At 41.5% G+C, this 19,706-nt stretch overlaps 1 protein-coding gene across 2 annotated transcripts in view; it reads right to left on the reverse strand.

The window, feature by feature from the left end:
* Positions 1–19,706, reverse strand: part of HPS3 (HPS3 biogenesis of lysosomal organelles complex 2 subunit 1) — a 38,143-nt gene that overhangs the window by 6,885 nt on the left and 11,552 nt on the right. For both annotated transcript variants that reach the window (XM_038415517.2, XM_043491949.1), the window contains 11 exons: positions 17,976–18,168; positions 17,655–17,736; positions 14,212–14,366; positions 12,752–12,860; positions 12,340–12,521; positions 11,856–12,036; positions 10,951–11,181; positions 8,780–8,965; positions 7,005–7,193; positions 6,051–6,155; positions 2,342–2,548 (listed from right to left, as the gene is read on the reverse strand). In XM_038415517.2, coding sequence (XP_038271445.1) covers positions 2,342–2,548; positions 6,051–6,155; positions 7,005–7,193; positions 8,780–8,965; positions 10,951–11,181; positions 11,856–12,036; positions 12,340–12,521; positions 12,752–12,860; positions 14,212–14,366; positions 17,655–17,736; positions 17,976–18,168 — 1,820 coding nt within the window. The remainder of the gene's footprint in view (positions 1–2,341; positions 2,549–6,050; positions 6,156–7,004; positions 7,194–8,779; positions 8,966–10,950; positions 11,182–11,855; positions 12,037–12,339; positions 12,522–12,751; positions 12,861–14,211; positions 14,367–17,654; positions 17,737–17,975; positions 18,169–19,706) is intronic.

Raw genomic sequence — 19,706 nt, forward strand, 5'->3', positions numbered from 1 at the left:
TCAAACAAACTACAAACCCACATAATTAGTGCAGGGGGAAAAAAAAGTTAATGCAGTATTTTGGTTATGGATTTAACAAATAAGTTAAGTCTCTCATTATAGCCCTTTGCAGTGTGGGTAAAAAAGTGTTCTACGAGAACTTTATGCTTTTATGTTTCTTGACATACCCCTTCCACCTCGAATAATCTTCATGTTGCATGAATACACCATTTAAATTTTAATAATGCAAAAAGCTATTAATTTTGTGTTTACAAAGACTGAGAAGAGGAAAGAAAACACTGTCCATCTCTCTTCAAACTCTGGTCTCTTTCTCTTCTCCCATTAGTCTTTGCCTGCAGTATTGCAAGGCTATAATTACCCCAGATATTGGTTTTCTCTGTTCCACTTCTTGATCAAGGGCCAAAGGGAGCACACATGAGCCCCAGCTGTACTGTACTGACTGGGGTTCCAGCATTTCCACTTGCTGGAGTGTCTCCCCCTTTGCTGATATATTCAGCAGAAGTTATGTCCACTATTAACTGAACATTTTTCAGAGTGAAGGGAGGCAAACAGCAGACTCCCCCAAGTGCTGGGACAAGTGCTGTTCAACATATTCATAAATGATCTAGAAAAGGGGGTAAACAGCAAAGTTTGCAGATACAAAATTACTCAAGATAGTGAAGTCCAAAAGCTGACTGTGAAGAGTTACAAAGGCATCTCACAAAACTGTGGGACTGGGCAACAAAATGGCAGATGAAATTCAGTGTTGATAAGTACAAAGTAATGCACATTGGAAAACATAACCCAACTATACATACAAAATGTTGGGGTCTCAATTAGCTGTTATCACTCAAGAAAGATCTTGGCGTCATTGTGGATAGTTCTCTGAAAACATCTGTTCATTGTGTAGTGGCAGTTAAAGCTAACAGTGTTAGGAACATTAGGAAAGGGACAGATAATAAGACAGAAAATATCATAATGCCACTATATAAATCCATGCTACGCCCACACCTCGAATACTGCATGCAGTTCTGGTTATCCCATCTCAAAAAAAGGATATATTAGAATTGGAAAAAGTACCAAGAGGGGCAACAAAAGTTACTAGAGGTACAGAACAGCTTCCATATGAGGAGATATTAAAAAGACTGGGATGGTTTAGCTTAGAAAAGACGACTAAGGAGGGATATGATCGAGATCTATAAAATCATGAATGGTGTAGAGAAAGTATTATTTATCCTTTCACATAACACAAGAACTACGGGTCACCCAATGAAATTAATAGGCAGCAGATTTAATACAATCATAAGGAAGTACTTCCTCATACAACACAGTCAACCTGTGGAACTCATAGAAAGGGGATGTTGTGAAGGCCAAAAAATATAACTGTGTTAAAAAAAAGAATAGACAAGCTCAAGGAGGATAGGCGCATCAATGGCTGTTAGCCAAGATGATCAGGGATGCAACCCTATCCTCTGGGTGTCCCCAAACCTCTGTGCTAGAACCTGGGACTGAACAACAGGGGATGGATCACTTAATAATGGCCCTCTTCTGTTCCCTCTGAAGCATCTGGCACCAGACACTGTTAGAAGACCTTATGCTGGGCTAGATGGACCATTAGTCTTACCAGTATGGCTAGTCTTATGTTAGCAGTTAATTGGCAGGGAGTGGGAGAAAACCATGGCAGTACTTCTGGAGCCTTGACCAGAATTGGAGAGATCAAGCTCTTCCTCAAATATTATAGGCCACAGGGGAATATCAGGCAATAAGTATACAGTTCAGATGTTATTAGGGAGCAGGGAACATATTTAATCATGGCATTTTCAGACATTAATAATGATTTTTTTCTTTTTATTCTGGCAAGTTTCACATGAAAAAATTCAGCTACTTCTGAGTTACTTGTAAGCCAAAATATACTCAGCTCTCTCTTTTTACAGCAGATCAGTGCATTATTCCCCTCTCTGCTAGCAAGTAACTCAGCCATCTGAACATTTTTTCCACAATCTTAATATAAAATAAAATATCACAACTTCAGGAAAACCAGTCTGGAAAACCTCAGCCCAAAGAGTTTTTTAGAAAGAGGGTCTATAATAAAATGCCATATATAATCCATATTTCTAAGTAACTTTGTCCAGGAGCATCTGCAGTAAGAACTACCATCATAAAAACACAAAAGCAAAAATGGGACATTTATATGAATGTGACTTGAACTCAGTCAACGAAATCTATGAATTTTAAGGGTAAGGATGAAACTCCTATCTTGTTTCATTTAAACTTGTGCACTGCAAATGTCTAAGCAACAGGTATTTATGAAAGAGAAAGAAAGACTACAATAAATTACTAGATTAGCATTTTAAAAGCTCACCCGATTTTCATCTTTCAGCTCATGCTGGGCATATGGTATGAGTGCTTCAGGACACTTCTCTAGGAGCTTGTCAATGGATTTCTCATACTCTCCTACTCCCGTAGTGCAAAGAACATGGACACTGAGACCAGCATTACTGTCTTCTGATAATGGTTCCAAGAACGGCAGAACTGAAGCTATGTCGATTGATGGACCACATAAAAGAGACTGAGAAGAGGAAAACTTGCCATTTGGATGTCAAAACAGACAAAATGCTCACACGCGCACAAAATTAATTAAAAAAGAAATAGTTTTAAGTCTTTCTGATATTGCTTGGTTAAACAATTAAGCCAAAAATACTGAGTAGACTATAAGCATACATGACCATTATTTACATAATTCTTTGATCATTTCCTCTCCCATCATTTGCACCATTCCTCTTTCATAATTCAGTTTGACTGACAGAAGTATTGTTTTAACAGCAGCTTCACATCATATCGATATTCATCATTAACACGCTGTTTAGCAAGAGGTTTAAACCGTCTTACTTCATTTAGACCCAATGCGAACTAAATTCTGCCCACCCTAAGAACCAGAATCACCTAAGAATTTATGCTGGATTGTTTGATCCTTGTAAACAAGGCCTCCACTAAACCTGGTGTAGTTCCTGTACTCAGTCACCTGAGCTGCCATTGCTTTACAAGAAAGTACACAGCCTTGGCATTGACAGTTCACCCCTATCCCCCTTGATTTAAAACTAGTTTTTTCCCTACAGCTGAGATATTACTCAATTTATTATGTGGTCCTATGTCACAGATCCTAGCGAGCACCATCCCTAGCAGCTACCCACTAGAACAAACCCTTGCTACTCTGGATCCCCATGATGTTTCAAGCTCCTCGAGTGGGGGGGTGGGAGCAAAAATTTTGGCCTGAGGGTCACATCGGGATTTGGAAATCGTATCCAGGGCTGGTTAGGGGAGGCTGTGCCTCCCCAAACAGCGAGGCATGGCCCGTCCCCTCTCAACCCCCCACCCCTGCTTCTCGTCCCTTGATGCGCCCCCCCCCGGGACTCCTGCCTCATCCAACCCCCCCTGTTCCGACGGTCCCCACAGGACCACTGCCCCATCCACCCCCCTTGCTCCCTGTCCCCTGACCGCCCCCAGAGCCCCATCCAACCCCTCCTCTCATTCCTGACTGCCCCCCTGGGATCCCTGCCCCATCCAACCACCCCTTCTCCCTGTCCCCTGACTGCCCCCGGAATCCCTGCCCCTGACTGCCCCCTGCCGCCCCATCCAACCGCCCCTCCTTCCTGACTGGCCCCCTGGGACCCCTGCCCCCATTCAACCCCCATTCCCCACCCTCTGACTGCCCTGACCCCCATCCACATCCCCGCCCCCTGACCACCATCCCGAACCCCCCCGCTCCCTGCCCCCTGACCGCACTGCCTGGAGTGCCGGTGGCTGGTGGTGCTGCAGCCATGTCACCACGCAGCACAGAGCACCAGGTCAGGCTGGGCTCTGCAGCTGTGCTGCCCCAGGAGCTCGCAGCCCCGCCGCCCAGAGCATGGCGCCGGCAGCACAGTGAGCTGAGGCTGCGCGGGAGGGGAGACAGCAGGGGAGGGGCTGGGACGAACCTCGTGGGCCAGGAGCTCAGGGGCTGGGCAGGAGGGGCCCGTGGGCCGTAGTTTGCCCATCTCTGTCCTAGAGCCTGAGCAGGCAGCAGAACTGGTTCCTCATTTGGCCTCTCTGGCACATTTCATAGGCACTGACCCTCAGTTACCCTCTCTTGGAAATGGGGCTCCTTGGCCTACCCACCCTAGGCCTGCACAGACCCAACACACCCCTCCCCCACAATTCCACCCAAAGATGGGTGACGCTTCTGGTTTACAGTTTAACTCTCTCAGGGGCCACAGTAGTAGCGAAGCAGTCAATGCATAGACTTGGCACATTCGAACACCCTTATGTTCTTTTATATTTAATAATGTAAAGCACAGGAGAGTACAGCTCATTCAAAACAACAAACATCTGAAACCGAAATGTCCCTCACTTTCTAGCTTACTCTTCTCTTTGTGCCGTTGGGGAATCATCTGGATCCAGGAAGGCAGGCAGGTGGGGAGTCCCTCCTCACACAGGCTGTTGCATGCTAGCTGGTCTCTCTCTCTCTCTCTCTCTCTCTCAGGGATCTTATGTGATCTTGCTCTCTCCTGGCTCTTGCTGCTTCTTCCTTAGTGTTTATTTAACCCCTTCCTGATCACCTGACCTTTTTTGTTCTCCTCCTGGAAACTTTCCATTATTCCCAACTTCCCTGCTCCTTTCCGGAGTAAACTAAACTGAACTGGTTTTCTAAGGAGACAGCTCGCCCACCGTCCCAGATGTTTGCACCTAACTAGCGTTAAGTCCTAAGTATCTTCTTATTGTATCTGCCTGGCGCATATGAGCTACAGGCCCTGTCAGCAATGGTGGACCCAACATACATACAGCACTCATGACACAGCAGATTTTCATAATACAATTTCACAGTATCAATCAGAATTCATAAACTGTACAGAGATAGCCCCAAATCATCACACCCTCTTAAAAATATCTATTGTGTGTTGGTGGTAACCCCCTCACCATCAAGAAAGATGCATTTCATGCTATGTTCATCCTTCTCGCAACACACAACACCTTCTCTCATTCCAGCCACTAAAGCACCTTAACGCTGTCCTGTCATGCTATACATGTGCAATATCCCACCCCTGAACACCCTGTCTTGGCTGGTTCACGGATTAGCCAAAGGGATTACCTGAAAGTCATGAAACAGCATTCAACAACTAAAGGCATGTTAGCACTCAGGCAAGAGCTATACAGAAACAGGTAATTCCATTTTTCAAAGGATTTTGATATTTCCCAGTTTAGTTTTGTTCCAATCTGGAATGAAAACCAAACATTTCAAAATTATCTGTGAAAGCCCTGCCTCACAGGCAGTCTGCCTGGCTGACTGCCCGGGACCCTGAAATCCTGGGAGCCCAGGCTGATGTGAAGCTGTGAGCTAGCTGCTACCAAGCTTTTGGCTCCCCATCAGCCCACCTAACAGGCTGCTGAGGGGCCAGGATAGCAAGCTGGCAGGAAGCCTCACACATTTCCAATAAAAGCCTGGTTGCTTTCCATCAGACCTCAAACCATCTCAGAATGTTTTGATTTTGACTAAAGGGCATTCTCCATTGAAAAAAAAGCTCTGTTGGAGAATTTCTGACCAGCTCCACTCACGACCTCTCAGGATCAAGCTCAAGTCTCCTCTTTACCACCAAGAAGGGGAATTTCCAGAAACCAGCACATGTCCAGGACCCCTAATGTAGAGAAAATATACTAAAAATTCCATCCTCTACACCCACTTCACTCTTTGATCCCCCAAAGAAGCTTCTTCTGTCCATTCTGGCACCTCTCTCTACAGAGCTTGAAGAAAGTCCAGGTGCTCTCACCAAGCCAAATACTAATTTCTATTCACACACGTGACCTAACACCCATTAACTAAGAAAACAATTTAAATGGTTGCATGACTGAAGCACTGAAATCCAGTTTTACACAAATTAAGAAAAACACACAAAGAGAGACATTCACAAGCCCCCAATTCTGCAAAACCTTGTGCACATATAACTTTGATGGGTCAACTCTGATGTTGAAAGGTAAGGATATGCTTAGGTGTTCACAAGAATAGGGGCCTAAGTTGTAGAGACTGAAGGGCATCATACCTGTAGTTTTGAAAGATCTTCAGGATACTTATCACATGCAGGTCCCAATGACATTATGAAGGTTACCCAAGGGAAAATTAACCCATAATGATTACAGGAGTTTATCTAGAAAAAAAATTTCAAATCAATATGGTCACATATGAAACCCATTCCAGTGAAGGAAATTTCTGAATAAAGGGTGCCATTTTAGAAAAGTAGCTAGTTTCTATCTTGGGTAAATATTCAAACTAGAATAGGTGAATTAAGTATGCCTTGAAGCCTAATGCGGTCCAATGATTTATTTCACATTTGTTAGTTAGAAGCCTCTCCTACCACCCATCAAACAATGCTAGGCTTTAACTGTTCACCCAATGCCTCTGTTACTCCATTATTAGCCAGTTAAAATTACTATGTGAGCAGTTCAGCTGGCACTTTCCCCTCTCGTTTCTCAGATAATGCATCTAAAACTATGTTCAATTTTCCACCCAAAAGGGCTGGGAAATCCAAGTTCTCCTGAAGTTAGGTCTCTCATTTAGCTCCAGATGATCAAAATCCATGAGATTTTTTCAGAACTCAAAATTCTAAATCTTCTAAAGTAATTTACATGTATTAATTCTCTGTGTTCTGGGTCAAGTTCATCCTTGAAAAACTGAAGTGTCAAACTACAGGTAATCTAGTTTCTTGTCAGTGCCCCTTGATGTCAGGAACTGGAACTGTCTTGTGGAAAATGCAAGCATATTTGTCAATTTGAAACCCCCACAACAGCAGCATTAAGGACCTGTTAATCAAAAGCCAGCAGTTCTTTGCAAGACTTAATATTTGGTAACTCAACATGCAAGTTTATCTGCTTGCATTCTCACTACTTTTAAAGGACAATTTGTCCAGAATTAAAGCATTGCAAGATGGTTTTGTGACTGAATATTCCCTTACATGCATTGTCTGTCTCGTTCGAATGTATATGCAGTGTATAATTACCAGATCCTCTGTTGTTTTCAGTGGTTTGGTATCAGGAAGCTGCTTCCTCGATAATCTCCAAATGTACTGTGAAGTAAGCTTGAATAAGACCTCCTGGAGTATTTCTTTCTCAGAGCCTGCTACAAGGAGGGCTTCCCAGAAGTCTACTAAGAGCTGAGGGGTAGTACCTTCATTCTTTCCACAAAGCATCTGAGCACCACAGAAGATTCAAATATTAATGAAAATCAAGATGCCTATTACATTGTCTCATTGTTTACCTGTACTCTTTTGTTGGTCATGTCTTAAATTGTAAGCTCCTTGGGGCAGGGGACCGTCTTTGTTCTATGTTTGTACCTACCCCAATGGGGTCCCAGTCCATAACTAGGGCTCATAGGTGCTAAGGTAAGATAATAGCAGCAGCAAGACGTCTGAATGAAAAAAGTTTCAATGGACAAGACTAAATTTCCCTCTACTCGTCATAGTTGAGTGTGCTCCTGCTTTTGTGTAATCCTGATGTATTTCTAGTACATGTGATCCCCGATACTGTGGTGATGCACAATGCAGAAGTGCATGCAACATATTTAAACTCTTGATTCCTTAATGAATAGGTTTGGTATGCAAGAAACACATTCCTTCATGAATTTTTATTCTGCTATCAATGGTGGTCACACTGTAAAATGTTTAAAAAGCCAAAATGCTGGAGCCATCTAAAATATATCCAAATCTAAGCAAGTCCCCTTTGAAGAGTCATTCTAATCAGAGAGTTGGGGCTAACTTAAAGGAAGCATTCCCTAGTTCACTTGCCAGTGGGAGCTACTCATAGGGCTCTATGAGGAGTTTGGAGGACTACACCAAGGGGGACCCCATCACCATTGAACCTTTCCTTGGGCTTTTAAATGCTGGCCGGACAGGTTGGGAACCTTGATTACTGCATTTACATTGAACCCCTAAACTTGAAACCAACTACATTAACCTCAACTACACTAGCTAGATCTTTAATTTCATGAGTGACTACGGTATGATGAAAATTTAGAATGATAGAAGTGAGATCATAAAAGGCCTGGGGGTGTGACTGGGATGGAGGTAATGTGGCTCTAAAATGAGCGAAACCCCTTATAATGAAGAATAGTCAAGTTCTGTGGAGCAAGGAACTCCTTAATTCTAATTTCTGCTTTAACACAGTCTCTTTTGAGACCAGGAATAAGCCACTTGTTCTAGTTTTTCCATCTGTAATGCAAGGATAGGCCCACCTCCCTTAGGTTTATGAGGACTAATACTTTATTTGTAAAGTGGTTTTGAATACATATATAGAAGATTATGTAGCGTCACATCTGATTTGATATCCTTTAGAAAAGGATTTGTATGCTATGCTATTAATTCTGGCTGCAATTTTCAGAAGGGGCCCAAGGGAGTTATTTACCCAATTCCTATTTATTTTGATAGGCCCTGGAGGCCTACCTCCCTTAGCTGCCTTTGAAAATCCCAGTCTCCAAGATCAATGTGTACTTCGTTGAACTGATGGTTGCAGAACATAAAGACGAATTTAATGTAGTTCTTTGGCTAAATTTAATGGCTGGGCGGTTCACAAAAAAACCAGTTTCTTACTCCAGTTAAAATTTCTGTCAAGCTTGGTGATAGAAGCTGCTGAGCTTTCATTACATTTTTCCTGCTGTAACTCCGAGGACCACTCTGATTGTTTTGGTCATCTCTAGTTTTTAACACCAGGCATGGGCTTTGTAGAAGCTAAAAAAAAAAATAAATAAATAAAAATGCAACAACCCTACAAACAGACAAACCTCAAAGAAAGAGTCTGCTTCTTCCAATTCAACTTTACTGTTCTCATGTAAAGCCAACATTGAAGCCACCAGCAACCCAGGCCGCGTCTCCTTCACGTAAACAGCAAGTTCGGTTGGAACAATCCGTCCTTCTCTCTGCTGCCTCAGAAGTCTTGGTTCCCCAATAAAGCCATATGCCAGTCTCATCTATAGACACAGCCATTTACAAGTTAGGCAAAGAAGTCAATCCTTCCCAAACTGAGGGCTTACTCAAGCAGTCTGGCTTACGTAGGTGAAGTGCAGGGAGGATATGGGGAGTGGACTATATTCCTTCTCACTGGGCCAAGCCATGGGGCTGTAGTGCAGCTCCCCAAAGCTGCTACTTGAAGCTATGCACAGGAGAAATGGCTGCAGATACTCTGCACCACTTGCGTGGACACTTGGGCCACTGGGTCTGTAGAATCTTGGATCTCAGCCATGTGTAGCCCACAGTGCTGCCTTATACATGGCTGACATCCAAGGTGTGCCGGGGTTACAGGCCCATCATGTGCCTTATATGGCACAAGGACTTTGCACTGGTCCTCCATAATTTACCCTTAATGTTGTAAGATTTTATTTCCTTTGTTCTTACTCCATCTTAGGGATCTTCCAGTTCCATGAGTCTGAACTTTACTCCACACACACACACACACACACACACACACACACACAAAACTAGATTTGACTGTAAACCAAAACCAATGCATGAGGTGCTTTTGAAAACGTCACCCAAATGGCTTTCAATGGAACTTGTGCTTCCATATCAATAGGGTACTTTTGAAAATGCTACCCATGAATAATAAAAATTAATTTGCAGCAGTATATATTGTAATACCCCTTGCTTCCGGGGCTTAAACGGGCTTGCACTTTGCAATAGAAGGCTTTCAGAGAGTCAGCAAAGAGTAGGCATCTTTGCAACTCAGACAGATTCAGGAAAAGTACTTTTTATTCATCAGCTGCTGCTGTTTATGCAGCAAACATAAATTTTCATAGATTAACCTGGCGGCTGAGGCTCTCTTTACTCTCTAGGACCTACCTTGTTCCTCATTTATATTACTTCATCAGTACTTTTGCATCCACTTAGAAAGAGATGATCATGCTTTGCTGAAGAAGAGACAGCAGGTGGTGCTGAACAACACTATAGCTGATGTTCAACATATCCTAACCTCCACACTCTGCAGTTCAGAAATCAAGGCTAAGCACGTACTTAGTGATGATTCTGGCATCAACCCAGGCTGTGATGCACCCATGGCCTTATTTTCTCCCCAAAATTAGACACTTTGACTTCCCTTCCAAAGCCATTTTTAAGCCGGATTTAAAAATACAAAAGGGATGAGCTCACTCAAGAGCCTGACATTGTCCAATCTCTCTTGCAATACTCATCTTTAAGTGCCCTGACCAACCCTAACAACTACTAGTTTGTGGCATTTAACCTTACCCATGGTGATTAGTCAGAGTATAATGACCTCCCTTCAAAGTGTCTGTAAATCCATACCACCGACGACTGATATCAAGCCCTGCTGCACTACATTTCCTTCCATTAAATAGGATTCCTACTGTGACCACACCAAAGCACATTCTCCTCCTCTCTTAATAAGGACAAAGTGCCTTGACTACAGTCGAACAGAGGAGAGCAGTGGACTGGATACAGGAAACTCTACAGCCATGACATGGAGATCCTGCCCACAGCTCTTCACACACAAACACCAAGGACTTTTGGTGTGCAAACCAAGGGTCAGGTGGGACTATACAACCTCTGCTCCACGGAGGTCGGGTGGGAACACGGGCTGCAGAAGCTACTATGCTCCAACTAATATTTAATTTATTTACTGTACTTTAATTTAGAAACACTTACATGTTTTGTGACTAAAATATTTTAATTTTAATAATATTTAATATTAAAGTAATAGTTTAATGATATGCCCATGTGTATATTAATGGGAATTCTAGCTTCCCTGGAGCACAACCTAAACAAACCCAACACATAAGCCCTCAACCCACATCCCCCCAGATGCCCAATAAAGACCATTAAGCGTGTGGGGGAAGAGCAGGATTTCCCTCTGCCATGAGAGACAAACCCAACTCAGCTGGTTTGGGTTAACAGAGAATCTGGTACTAAATGGGAAGGGGACTACATGAGCAGCATTCTGTACCTCTGTATAACTGTCCATCTCATTTTTATATGACTCTAGATCTCCCATTTTCAGAGCCATGGCAGCTTTGGTTAGCGTCAATACCACTGTTGGCACAATCAGTTCCACTTTCTGCAAAAGCTCCATTGCCATCAAGGGACATACATTCTTTATGCAGGGACTGCAGAGCACATGGGGCAGCTGGTTTGGTTCAGCAAGATAGAATATTTGGAGCACTTTGGCTGCTGATTCCTATTAAAATAAAAGCCATTTAAAATAATCTTAGCCTCCTGAATATACATTGGAATTAATAAATAAAATCTAACTGCTGGTGTGTAGAAATGGTACAGACTTGCTTTCAAACATAGGGGCATACTGTAGTTGGTAAGCCACAGCCCACAGTGGTAGGAAAAAAGGAACTCTACCTGACATGTCCCCAGAGACATTCTGTCAACTCAACCAAAATTCCTCTGAAGGGCTGGAAGAGCAGGCATCGAGTTTCAGCACCCTTTAAAGGTGGCATTTGGAAATGTGGCTTCATTCGGTTCATTACATTGATGGGGATAGCAAAAAAAGTTTGGACCGAGACTTTCCTAGCATGTTAGTATCCCCAACCTTGGTTGGAACCCTGTCTCTGGCAAACGTTTATACATCATGACAACAAAAACTACAATACATTCTTCTGATGAGAGTCCTGAACAGGAAATATCATTGATAATCTCTTTGTGTTTACAGAAATTACGTCTTGTTTATATTTGGTCAGCAAAACTAGGATGGGTCCCCCTTGTGCCTCTCATATGCAAAGGCGAATAATCATGAACCAGATATGGAGATTTCAAAATTTAAGCAATGCTTCCTTTATAAGTGTCCCAAGTTCTTTGGATAGGAAATAAGCAGTAGATTAAAGAGAAAATTCCTATTCTTACTTTGCTTAACTCTTCATTTAAATCTTCATAAAGAGAATGATTTAAGTAAAACATAAATCCTTTTTCATATTTCTGTGTTCCACCCTCTACCACTGAGTCTGTTCTCTTCAAAACTTCAGTTATGGATAAGCCAGACATCTTGTAGTAAGGCAGGGCAAGATGGGAATCCTTTGTGTCAAATCTGAAAGCAATGGGGGAAAAAAGAATTGGGGACATTTGCAGCAATAATCTTACAGAAAAAAAAAAAAAAAAGGGATTTCACCTTGATCTGTAAAGTGTTTCAGGCTGCTACATAATTCTACTCCACACTTAAGCTAAGACTACAAGTCTAATGAATGAGAAACCAAAGTGAGATGAAAATCTTTACAGTCAGCCCAGAGATCATATATTCAATGCAAGAAAACAAGCGATCCCAAAATTCTTAAAATTGACCTAGGAGGGCATCCTGGGAAACCCAAAAATTAACACCTTTCAAAATACAAACCTGCTGTAACAGTCTCCTAGGTGAGCACAACTTTCTCTGAATGCTGCCAGGAGCTTCTCTTTCTCTTCTGATTCTGTCAGACTGGGGTCCATTAGAGCTGCTCTGACTAACAAGTGAGCCTCACTTAGAAGATGGATGCAACTCTCTGTTCTTACATTTTCATATGTCTTACTGTAGTCTACCTAGAACAAAATTAAATACATACTTAGGTCTTTAGCCAACAAGGCAGAATGTTTATAAGCAGTTTTAAAGTTGGCAGAAGCAATTTTAAATCATGATAGATTACATGCTTCATGAATACATGTATATGCATGAATACATGATAGGATATCTTGAACAAAAGTATTTCAGACATCTAATCCACAACATGATGCTTTTATCACGAACAATCAAACAGGAATTGAAGCAATACCATTTCTTTATAAAGCTGAATGGTTGAAATAGTGTTCACAATATACAAATTCCAGCCAGGTTCAGACTCGGGTGGAGTCTTGAGTTTGACACTGTCAGCCTTTCTGGAACTGAAATGAGAAAAGGAAAATAATGGAGCCATTGCTGTCCATATAAAAATTATATGACTGAACATAAAAGCTTTATCACTGACTTACTAAACTAATATCTGCATGAAGCGAACAGAATCAGAAACAACTCACACACATGCATAGATATCTTTTAGATCTTGTCTACATCTGAAAGTTAATTTGGATAAAAGGTAGGGAGTACAATAGCTATCCCTAAATAACTCCATGTGTAGACAAGCCCATAGGCTTTAAGGTCTTGTGGGCAAGAACTGCTGGACAGATCCATAGCTGTACAATTTACATCACCGACTTCAATGGAGCTAAAGATTTATATAAGCTGAGGATCTGTACCTGTGATTTTACATGCATCTCACACAGCACTCAGCACTCTTCTACCACTTTAGTAACTTTTACAGGGGTCAAAAAAACCTTGAAAATTATTTTTTTCATTTCAGGTATTGGCAAGGTCCCTAATATTTTGAAGTTCTAGTATTCTGGGAGGTCACAACTTAGTTTGCTATTTTTGGATAGTTGTACTTATGCCATTTTCTTATGTGATATGATATGAAGTAATTTAGATACCTTTCTTTTTTACTGAATATACAGTATATACAGCTGAAATACAGAGTTACATGTCTGAATCAATTTGATTGATAAATGTGTTGCTCAGATAGCTGTGGCAGAGAACTCTATTAAGAGCCCCTGCAATATAAAAAGTAGTGTATCATACTGCACAACCCTAATGACTTCATACGTGCAACAGAGCATATTTTGGCTCGATGACTGCTGCTATTTTTGTTATACCTCACTACAATAATGCATTAGACTTTGTTCTCTGGGACAAAAATACACTGTCCTCATCAGAATACATCCTCACCTTTGGCAATATACGCCCCCAAAACCTGTATGAGAACTACGCCTTGTTCTGTGCTGTGATACTAGAATACTGAAATAGATGTATTTGTCATGCAGAAACACAAATATATCTACAATGTGTATTTAAGGTAAAAGAAAGATAAAAAGCATATTTATTTCTCATAACGTAACACACGGCCTCTTTGGAGGGTACTAAATTTTTCAGCATCTTGAGTAATTTATAAACTAGGCTACAGACATTTATGAGCCTTCCTCTACCCTTTCCACAATTTTACAAGACTATCCAGTAGAATAAGGACCATTTCATTTGGTGTGTTACAGTTCAATAAAAATTCATAATCTTGATTACTATTGATTACTATTCTCATCCTGAGACTAATTATATTTTCAACCGCCCTTTCATATACACTCCTTCAACCCTAACAAGCCAAAATTGCCTCTTTCATGAAATGGAACACTGAAATACAGCACTTACAGGACCCTTCTTGGAGGCTTTCTTCTTTCAGTAATATCTTCACTATCTGCCTTAGTCAGAAGAATTACATGGTTGTTGAAGTGACAAATAGCTTTCAGCCCTATAAAAAGCTGCATTCTTAATGCACAGACATCTAGAGACACAGGTGGGCAAGCCTGTAAAGGAAAGGATTACTTCAGGGTTAAAGAACCCAAGGGTCAATAATTAACAAGATAGAAACAAAAATCTGAATTCATAGGTAGGGTTACACTTTAAACCGTTTAACAGTTTATGTATTTAAAATTACATAAAATACATTAAAAGAACATTATTGTTACAAAGCCAAGAACTCAAAAGTTAGGAAATGCCAGAATTATGGTTGCCAATAGAGTGAGGGTTGTAAAAACAAACAAACAAACAAACCCTTTTTAAAAAACATTGGGAAAACATTTATTTCCCTAACCTTATTCTTAGAATTGGCTGAACAAGTTTAGCTGAAGCGTCCCAAAAAAAGTCAGCCTGAGGCACCCCACATAGAAAATTGCAGCCTGAATGGCTTAAGTTTGGCAAAGATATAAGGCACTGAAAACATCAGGGTGGATAAAACATTAAAATATGACTTTAAAAAAGGTTTATTATTTTAAAATAAACCTAAATAAAAATACATTTGAAATTTAGGACAACCTATCTTAAGGACTAAGCTCACTATAAAACTATTTATTGTTCAAATTAAAAGAGTTAGTATCAATGAGACTGCCTCAATTTTTTTTAATTAGTTAAAGGGTACTGCTTTTTTAATCATATATAGAATCAGGGGAAGACATCTAACTTTTGAAGTCAACTCAAGCTTCATGAATATGTCACAATGTCATGTACTGAAGAAAGTATTTATGTTATTTTCAGTCTTTACAGTGGAGCAAATACTGGTATTAAAATTTTCCAAATGTAAATATTTTCAGTTTTTGTTGAGGAAGATTTTGATTTTAATTATTTTTGGTTTCAGTTTATCTACCAGACAGAATATTTTCTTCATTTAGACTAGCTGAAAAAAGCAGGAAAGCTTGTTTTCCTCTTCCAGTTTGAATAAAATCAATCAGTGAGGAAATGCAGCAGATCTACTAAATCTTAGAATTTGAAGGACAGGAGGCCAGATTTTCAGAGATATTTAGGCACCTAGTAGTATTTTCAAAAGGGCCTAAGTTACACAGCTTTCAATGACAGTTAGGTGTGTAATCTGCTTAGACACTTTTGAAAAACACTACTATGTGCCCAAAATAGCTTGAAAATCTGGCCCATGGCAATCAGAAATAGTCCATTAATTAATTACAAAGGAAATTATTAACTGTTTACTAAATCAGTTTTTTAAATGTAAAAACATTTTTTGATAAACATACTTTTTCTTGTGTACCCCACACATTTAAGGTAGCTTGATGTAACTAGTACATTTTAAAATGTTGGTTTTGTGAAACTTTAATGCAATTCCAGTTCCCATCCAACTGTAGTTTGACACAAGTCCCGAAGGGGGAAATCATCATGTAGTAAATAAGTGCATCATTCACTATTTTCTAACATAATAAAAATGCAAAAATTAAGATTTAACATGCATTTATTCAGCTATATAACTGCTTAAATAAATGCGTATAGATACAGTGCATCTGCCTGGTTAGCAAAAAATACCAAATTTAGTGTAAAGGCTGTATTAGCTGCAAATCAACATGCTTTCATGGTTGTACCCATCAATGAGCACAAATGCAAAATAAGATTAAAACTGATTACTTAAATAAGTTTCCTGCTTGCTGATTTAAATTGTGATTAAAATCAGTGATTTAAAAAAAAAAAAAAACAAAAAAAAACAAAACCCCACCACAAACACAACAATCCACCCTGGACAACAGGGTCTTATAACAGAAAGTGTCAGGCAACCTTAACTATAGGAATCCCAACATGAGATGCCCATAGTATATAAACTAACAAAAAACACTTACATTACACACAATATTCTGTAATAGAACACTTAATTCCTGATTCACTAAACTCTTAAACTGGTTTTTACCTCTATCATTTAAGCACCATTTTATCCTATATATTGGGCCTAAGGCAAAATGAGTCTGCCTGAACAGCATTTTGGATGAACAGTTTCAGGAGAATGAGAAGATGGCGTGTTCCCAAAGGATTAAATATGCATAAAGTGAATCCACTTAGTCAAGCAACTATACCTGGTTATATTGACTATCAATCAAGTAGATTATGTGCTTCTTGGAGAAATTGCCAGGGTTATTTTAGTCTCACACACACACACACACACACACACACACACACACTTATATGAAAGACACTCTCATATTGAAAAACACCTTCTATTTCACGGTATAGTGCAGGGATCGGCAACCTTTGGCCTGCGGCCAGCCAGGGTAAGCCCCCTGGTGGGCTGGGCTGGTTTACTTGCCGCGTCTGCAGCTTCGGCCAATTGCAGCTCCCACTGGCCACGGTTCGCCTCTCCGGGCCAATGGGGGCTGCAGGAAACGGCACAGGCCGAGGGATGTGCTGTCCGCCACTTCCCGCAGCCCCCATTGGCCTGGAGTGGTGAACTGCAGCCAGTGGGAGCCGCAATCAGCCGAACCTGCGGATGCAGCAAGTAAACAAACCAGCCCAGCCCCCCAGTGGACTTACCCTGGAGGGCCATGTGCCAAAGGTTGCCAATCCCTTGTATAGTGCCTGTTCAGAGCTCTACAACTTCCCTCTCTCAGCAACGTACATGCCAACCAATATATTTTAAAAGCATATAGGAAAGTCCCCAAAAATATGTTTAAAACCAGGTTTCAACCTTCTGCCCTAATAATAAATATATAGATATTAATTCAGTCCTGCATAATTCAACAATTTATAACTGAAACAATTTGAAGAATGGGAAGTTAAGCCTCTAATGGATTGAAAACCTTACTTGCAAAGACTCAAACTCAGAGGCCTATGTTTCTCCTACAACAGCTGAGGACACCTCAAAAACAGCTGAGAAGAGAGGGCTTCTGGGTATATTTTCTACATCACTTTAGGCTTCAGAAAAATAATCAGCTGCCACAAGGTGAACTTTGAACCTGAATTCAGGTCTTGACAGGAAAGTAGGCAATTACATTCCATTATTATTATTAGTTAAAAGTTACAAAAATAAATACACATTTGTAAAGCCTTCATAAATATTCTGTTAATGATTTAGGATTTTAAGGAGCAATAGTCGATCATGTTTCAGCTACAACTTCCACACCCAGTAGAACAGAGGAATGTACCACTGTGAAATATTAAAGTCAAACCATTAATGCTTTCTTGTGTTACCAGGCTCTATAGGGTAAAACAATTAAGTAAGATGTAAAGAGAAGGAATACAGCAGTGTGAGGAAGATAAATGCCCCTTTGCTACCCACATTTGTTTTTTTAAGTTTTGCATCTGTCATGAGACTATTAGGAGCGCACCTTCATAGTTGTATCAATGTATGGGTCCTCCTCACGAGCTGCTGCTGCACTGCATCGTACTGTGAAACACTGCAAGCTGTTACTAAGGCAGAGAAATGACAATATTGATTAAAAAGAAGATTTGGTTGCTTAGTTATTGCCAGAGTACACGTTTTCAAAAGTTTTCCTCGTGTGGATTGAGCCATAGAGTGGAAGCAGAAGCACTGTCATATAAGCAAGCCTAGGAAGTTACATTTAAAGGTGTGAAGACGACTTACTTAGGGAGATGATGAAAAGCAGATAAGATCAGTGAACACAAGAATCAAAGTTATAACATAGTACCTTGTAATAACATGTAGGAATTGTGAGGTAAGAACTGCCTGCTGAGATTTTTCCGAGTACTGATAGGTAGAAAGCAGCTCTACAAAGCTCCCAATGGCATAGAGATACCCAACGTGCGGCAAGGAGAAAAAACAGAAGACACTCAGCAATTCTTTCTTGGCTGCAGTTTTTCCATTGACTGCCTTGGAACTTCCTGTATATAACAAACAAAAAAAAAAAATACAAAATACTATTGCTAATGTTTGATTTACCATGTACTTTACATTCATATCTAGTGGGATTTGGAATGTTTACTCCACTCCAACTACATACATGAAGTTTCTGCGGTTTGTTATAGATAGCCTAGCATCTTATCATAACATTAACAGTAATTTAAACAACCTTTGTGAGCAACGCTCTTGTGCCATAAAATGTCAGTTTGCCCCACAGAAAGATTAAGTTTAAATCAATGTTTTATTAATACTCTACAGCAGGGGTTGGCAAACTTTTAGAAGTGGTGTGCTGAGTCTTCATTTGTTCACTTTAACTTAAGGGTTCATATGCCGGTAAAACATTTTAAATGTTTTTTTAGAAAGGGTCTCTCTCTCTCTCTCTCTAGTTTATATATATATATATATATATATATATATATATATATATATATATATATATATATATATATATATATATAGAGAGAGAGAGAGAGAGAGAGAGAGAGAGAGAGAGAGAGAGAGAGAGAGAGAGAGAGAGAGAGAGAGAGAGAGAGAAACTATTTTTGTATTGTAAAATAAACAAGGTTTTCAAAATGTTTAAGAAGCTTCATTTAAAATTAAATTAAAATGTTGATCTTACGCCGCCAGCCCGCTGCTGGTCTGGGGTTCCATTCACTTAGGCCGGTAGCGGGCTGAGCGGGGCCTGCGCCCGGGACCCCAGCTGGCAAGGGGCCAGCAGCCAGAACCCCAGACCGGCAGCGGGCTGAGCAGCTCAGCCCGCTGAAGCTCAGGGGTTCCATCCGCTGGCTCCTGCCAGCCGGGATCCCGGCTGCCGGACCCGCTCAGCCCGCTGCCGGTCTGGGGTCCCGGCCCTGCCCACATACAGTGGGTAACTATCTTCTCCCTGGCTCTGGCCATTCTCTTCCTCTCTCTCTGCACTGAGCTGAGGGTGGGAGTGCACTGAGCACAGGGCTGGGGGTGAAGGAGCAGGCTGGGGGTTGGGGTGTAGGGTCTGGCCAGGAGCTAGAATGAGGGAGGGGGCTCAGTGTTGGGGCAGGAGGTTTGGGTATGGAGCGCTTACCTGAGCAGCTCCCATTTGGTGGGAGGGGTGTAGGTGGGAATGTGGCAGGGGGGAGGTGCAGGAGCTCCCATTTGGTGCTCAGGGTGGGGGTGAGGATGTGAGGGGTGCAAGAGTCAGGGCAGAGGGCTGGGGGCATGTGAGGGGGGTGCAGGTGTCAGAGCATGGGGTGTGGGAGGCCTGGGTATGTGTGGGGATGCCAGAGTCAGGGCTGGGATCGTGTGTGGGGGGGTGTTGATGGAGTCAAGCAGAGGGCTGGGTGTGTTTGAGGGGGGTACAGGGCTCAGGGCAGGGGCCTTGGGGGTGTGCGGGGCTGCAGGGCTCAGGGCTGGGGCTGTGGTCGTGGGGTGCTCACGGCAGGGGACTGGAGGGGATATGCCTGGCTTCCCCAAGGCCCTACCCCTGCTTTTTCTCTGCCTCCGCCAGGAGCAGCAAGCAGGCCGGCAGGGAGAGGGGGACGGA

The sequence above is a fragment of the Dermochelys coriacea genome, chromosome 9 (assembly GCF_009764565.3).
Source record: "Dermochelys coriacea isolate rDerCor1 chromosome 9, rDerCor1.pri.v4, whole genome shotgun sequence".
Taxonomy (NCBI): domain Eukaryota; kingdom Metazoa; phylum Chordata; order Testudines; family Dermochelyidae; genus Dermochelys; species Dermochelys coriacea.